The 6170-nt window shown below is 39.2% G+C and overlaps 1 protein-coding gene across 8 annotated transcripts in view; it reads right to left on the bottom strand.

Annotated features, from left to right (window-relative positions):
• The window catches only part of LOC135934186 (nucleolysin TIAR-like), a 117202-nt gene continuing 111032 nt past the window's right edge, over nucleotides 1-6170 (bottom strand). For all 8 annotated transcript variants that reach the window (XM_065475739.1, XM_065475747.1, XM_065475740.1 and 5 more), the window contains one exon: nucleotides 1-6072. In XM_065475739.1, coding sequence (XP_065331811.1) covers nucleotides 6031-6072 — 42 coding nt within the window. In that variant the 3' untranslated portion in view covers nucleotides 1-6030. The remainder of the gene's footprint in view (nucleotides 6073-6170) is intronic.

The raw sequence follows: 6170 nt of genomic DNA, 5'->3' as shown, positions 1-6170 counted from the left end.
TTTGTTTTTTATTTTTCAAGGTTTTTTTATTTCATTTTCATTTTGTGTGTCTTATTTCATAACTTTTCCCTTACTAACTAAGTTCGCTTATCATGTTAATAAACATTTTCACTGTTCTCTCATCATTGAAAAGTATAAAATCTTACTTTTTATCTTACACATTATCTTCTTTTGCATTGTTTCTTCTCATGTATGTTTTTTTTGCGATTTTTGTTATACCGTAATGACATTTTCTGGATCGTCTTACAACTTAAGGGGTTTCATCGTCATTTTGCATTATGTTTTGTTTTCATTTCAACGTTTTATATTCACCAAATTTAGCCCTCGTTTGAATTGAATCGCTATTATTTACCCAAAATTCATTCGCGTACTGCATCAATTGAAACAAAATACGTTACACAATTGGTTCTGATTGTTCAATCAAAGTGTGTGTTTGTGTGGGCGTGTTCGTGTGTGAGTGTTGAATGAATGCATGAACGGGGGATTGCTTCGAATTGAACTCTTGTTTTCTTTCTTTCACTGCGAATGGGCGCGACGAACGACGATATTCTGCCGATAACTTCTTTTTCTCATCGAGATATTAAATATAGCTTTGTTACACTTATGTGCACGAGATGGATTTTTGCATTTCAAAGACAAACATCGTCGAAAACACTGACAAAAAACAAAGAAAATGGAGACGGCTGTTTTAATTTATTTTTTTCTTAATTAACTCTTTTGAAAAACACACAGAAATGTTCGTTTTATATTTACATCCTTTGAGCCGTTTTCTCTTTCTTGCATGCGTTTTATTGACTGCTTTTCACTTTCGAATACATTTATATTTTCCGGCAAACTTTTGTCTCGCAGTCTCGAGGGTTGCTCTCGAAAATCAACAGTTAACGTTACCTTCAACAAACACAGTGTTTTAACAGGTCACAACGAGGTGCGTTCGCCATTGAGGATTTAAAAATTCGTCTCGGTCAACCGGCTGAATTATATGGGCGGATTTTCAATTGATTTTCGTTCAGCTTTCAAATGATACAAAAAAATCCTCCGCCCATAAAAGCAGCGGTCGTTCGCGATTTTCAGTGCAAACATTCAGTGTGAGTGTGTAGAGATGATACATGCTTATTTAATTTTCTTCTTTTTTTTTCGGTAAAAACAGCCAACATTTCAGTTATATTTTTCATCATATCGCACGCGGCTGCTGAGTGCTACCGCCCGCGCTCGTTTTTTTTTCATTTCCGTGACCGTGTCTCTCGTACGAATCAAATAATTCTCTCGGTTCTCGCTCGCTGGAAATCAAAGCAAAAGGAGTAAAAGTAGTTTTCCAAACTTGTTGCTGGCAGGAAAAAACGAACAACTGAACGCTTGTTACACGCTCGAGGATGATTTTTTCCCAGTATAAAACGTCGTGTCATCTCATCTGCGCGCAAACTCAATAACATTTTCTTACTTCTCGTCTTACAGCGTAGTATTTAACATGTGTTTATATACCTCGATTTTTTTACTTTAGTAATTTATATCCCTTATTACAAATACATCACTTCTTGGTGGAGCAACGGGCACGCCACCCGGGTCCGGGGCGCGTTTGAAATTCGATTCGGCGAGAACAGAAATGCGTGGCATTTGCCCTTTCAGGGTTCTGCGTGGTTGAAAGTAGCCTTTGTGCTAAAACGAGATTTAATTAAAGCCAAATATCCCGAAATTGAAGCCAGGGGAATTGAAATAGGACAAAACTTCATCCGCCCATTTCCAATCTCACGTGGCTGCACGTTTTCTTTACGATCACCCAACCAAAATTCAAAGTAAAGAACCACTCTCGACCGCTTTTGACACACAGGATACCCGAAAAAGACTAAAAAGTTGGAGAAAGTTAGTTGTGCGCTGGAATTTGACTGAGAAAATTTGTGATTCGATGCTAGGCGAAATCAGCTGCGAACGGAAAAGCGGCGCCTCCTGATGTTTTGGTTGCTTTGACTGCTATTCGGCTACAGCTACGCGTCTGTTTTAAGTTTGATTCGCTTGCTCTCGTATCCAAAACACGTTGGGAAAATATGACTTCCAAAAGTAATTAGCTAATTAATTGTTGCTCCAAAAATATTTCTCTCGGCGCGACTCGTGCGTCCGCAGCTGCTTGAAACGGATTTTGACAATTTTATTTAGAATGCTTTGAATAAAAATATGTAAGCAAGCCGTCCGCGGCCGGTTGTGCGTGTATTCGGTTGAAGAGCTTGGTAAAAAGCAATTGCTAGCAGAAGGACCAGTCTGTGAGCGGCTAGGCCGTTCGAGGTTTCAGTAAAATTGCTCCCGTGTTTCAAGGAATTCTAACTCCAACGCACTATTTTGATTTAGGGGAGGACATAGAAAAAAGCCCCAAACTGGCGGGCGTGACGTTGCTCCAGAATTTGCTTGATTCAATATATTCAACACTCCGAGTCAGTTTTCCAACCAGCTTTTTCTTCTTCTCATACCAGTCATTCGCTAAAAAATCGGCTCATTCCACTATTTTAATGATTCGTGTGTGTTTATGTGTGTCAAGTGGCTGGGTTCGAGTCCACACAGGATATCGGGGAGTAGTAATTAATTGCTCATCAGCGTCACGCTCTGCAAACAAGACCGGACAGATCAGAAAGGCCGGAAAAGCAGCAGCAGGAGCCGCCATCTTGCAAGATGGCGACTCGTCCTGCAGCTCACTTGCCTTGTGTCTCGATGACACAAAATCAGCGCCGACGAGCCAACCAAAGATTCGACAACAGCAGCGGATTAGCATAGGAGTTGTTGCTGTTTTCCACGTGTATCACCTTGTTCATTGATAATGAATCAATTAATTGAACGTATCGAATGGAGATGCAGTAAACGTGGGTGACAGACGACGGGCACATGCACGCGCGCGTACTTAAAAAATCTCCTCGCCATCGTCCTCACTCGCTTCTCTTATTTATGTTGATATGAGCCACAGTGGTTATACAACTAGTTTTAGTTAATTATACAACTCGTCTCAGCATCATCTCATCTCAGCAGTTTGTTTGTTTGTTATTTGTTTTAAAAACGAGAAAAAAACTCAAGTCTCATCCTCAAGTTTCTTGCCTCAGTCTCCTCATTTACACGCAGCACTTTTCCGGATCAATCTCTCATCATGCTACAATCACGTAATCGTAATTTATACAAAGGAAGTGTTCTTTTTTATTCTTTTCTTTTTTCGCATTACACATCAGGAAACAAAATCAAATCTTCTTTTCAATAACAGTTAATCGATTAATCAACAGCACTGTTTCATCATCAGTATCATTCTCGTCGTAATAAAATTCTTATTCTTTTTCCTTAAATTTCGATGTGCAAAATATGATTGGTTTACTCCACCATCATAGTCTAGATAGCTCCTAGTTTCATTTGTCAACACAAGAAGTAGTGGAAACAACTTCTGGAAGAGAGGAATTCTTTCATCTTATTTTTTTTGAAACTCCGCAAAAAGGTAGGCAGGGGATCTCGGCAGCTACTACCGCAAGAATAAACAACAGGCCGTTGGTTCATTCACTTAATTTTTCATCCGAACGCACGGGATTCAAAAATAAATACACTATTTTCCCGCGTTTGGCCAGTTAAGTGGTCACAATTATTAAGAATCATTTATGGCTGTTTGGCTCTCTAGTGTTGTGTGTGGGTATTATGTAATCCATGCGCGCGTATGTGTGTATGTGTGTCTCTTGTGTGTGGGTGAGTTTTGTGTTGGTTTATAATAGCTTTCACTTACTTATCTTTAGTCACGTTCCTTACTTAAGTGTTAATGAATATTTTGTTTGCTTTTCACCTCTTACCGCCTAAGTTTTGTCTACTATACTCTATATGCTCTTGCTTCTTTTTATTACATTGTCGCAATTGACAATTTAGGTATGCGTGGTAAGTGTGTGTGTTTCGTCTGCTACTTCGCGAATGGTTCGTTTTGGTTGGTTTAAAATCAATGCGCGCGCGTCATTTACACGTTCAGAGATGACTTTCTTACTTACTTTCTTTCTTTCGGTTTAAAAATTATTACTGTCTGTCGCGTGTGTGTGTGTGTGTTTGTGTGAGAGTGGGTTCGATCTCTCTACCATAAAATTGACTTTACAAAACAAATTGCTCGCGTTTCCCTCTTTTTTAACTTGATTAAATTTGATTATCTGTTGAGATGGACTGAACAGTTGGCGTTTCAGTGAAAGTGTGTGTGTGTGAGAGAGAGAGTGTGTGTTTCAGGTTAAAATCCGGCTGCGAACGGAAAAACGTGACATCTACAAACGACAACGACAACAAGGAAGGCAAAGTAAGGAAGTGTCCACAGTTCTTGACACAAACACAATTATCGTCAATTGAGCATCCTAATGTTTGTCGAGTGTGTGTGTATGTGTTTTGCTTACAAAAAACCAAACAGCTACATAATCAACAACTCCTCTGTTTTTTTTCCATCAGCGTGTTTCTTTTTTGCCTGTTTAATTATTTAACAACTAGCTCTTATTCAATGGTGGAATATATCTTCAACGTCATCATCTCATCATTTTCATCTTTACTCTCTAATTCTAGCCTAAAGTTTTTTCTTACTTAAGCTTATTTTTACATGTGTGTTTCTGTGTGTTCTTGTTGTTTAATATAGTACACCTTAAACGCTATGGTTTCCTTTTTCAATTATACTTTAGTGTAATCACCAATGTGTGTGTGTGTGTATGTGTGTTCTTTGTGTGTTAGTTCACTCTCATTTTATCTTCGTCAATATATATACCCCCAACAGTAGTGAATCATTTGGATCTCGCGATCACTAACAACAGCTAGTAGTTAATCAATTTTTTCAACTCGTTTCACCGCTACCGTAAAATGGGGCGACTTGCAACAACGTATTCTCATTTATATCGTGCGTGAGTGTGTGAGTGATATCGTACTTTTCTTATGATGCTTTTCTCAAAGAAGTGGTATCTTGTTGTTTGTGTGTGAGTGAGTGTATGTGTGTGTTTGTCTTCGAGGGGGCGGGGGCATATTGCTATTTTCAGTTTAGTTTGTAAGTTAATAGTTTGTTTGATAGGCCATTTTTCATCTTTTCGTCGTCATTCTCTTATCAACTACGCCGCTACTAAATCCATTCGCTCATCATCATAATCATCATCATGGAAAAATTTTCACTGAAGCTCAAATCAAGATTGTTCTTTACTTTATTATATTGGTCTCAATTTCACAGAAATGCAAACCGGACGCAAAGGAATACATGCAAATGTCTGCTTCTGCTATATAGTTCGCGCGCGCGAGGCGAGTTTAGCTTTAGTTTCTCTCTATTGCAAGCGAAAAAGGCAAGAAATCCGTGTGAGTGAGTGAGTGAGTGAGAGTGTGTGTGTGTGTCATTTGTTTCCTCTTTTTCCTATGAAAATCCCGAACCTCCAAACAATGCAATCACATGAGGTTGCTTTGATCTCGAAAAGCAAAATGGCAAGAAAAGGTTTTCTTAACAAAAGTGTTGCAAGTCACTGCATTCCGGGGCAATATTATATACACACTACGCGTCATCTTTGTTTGATAATATACCCTCATCTAAATTTTAATCAATAACCATATTTTTATATATTTGTACATGGAATAGATAATAATCAAAGTTAGTGTCATTGCGTTACTCTCCAAGTAAACCAACAACAACAGCAACATAGGAGTGCGAATTTCGGTTTCATTTATTCAATGAAAAAAACAGAAAGTGACCGCGTAGGGTCGAATTTTGCGTATTCTCCTCGGAAACCAGATTAAAAACTCGGAAATAAACCACTATTCCGAATGATAAAAGCAGCAGAGAAAAAAGCAATTCGTCTGAACTGTCTGATTAATTGATCCGAGTGAATATGTGTGAGTGTGTCTGTCGGTGTGTCCGCGTTTCTTTTTTTTCCGAGTGAGTGAGTTAGCTATTTGTTTTCAACCGTTGCAATTGACAAGAATTTCACAGGGATTAGACCAATGGTAGCCGAAACTGAAGTAGAGAATGTGTATAGGCGCTTTGCTGTCCGCCGACCGAGCGAGCGAGTTGAGTGACAAGCGGCGGATTTAGACCAGGAGACTCGGAGTTAGCCAGTCTTCTTCTGCGAGCTGCAACACACGAGCACACGCCAACGATTATTCAAGTGCCCGACTGCGCCAACGTGCGGCTGCTGCGCTGATGCTGCTTTGCTCAATGTGTATGTGCG

Source organism: Cloeon dipterum, chromosome 1 (genome assembly GCF_949628265.1).
Source record: "Cloeon dipterum chromosome 1, ieCloDipt1.1, whole genome shotgun sequence".
NCBI classification, from domain to species: domain Eukaryota; kingdom Metazoa; phylum Arthropoda; class Insecta; order Ephemeroptera; family Baetidae; genus Cloeon; species Cloeon dipterum.
The sequence above is the reverse complement of the archived record's forward strand: the minus strand, read 5'-3'. Positions and strand labels throughout refer to the sequence as shown.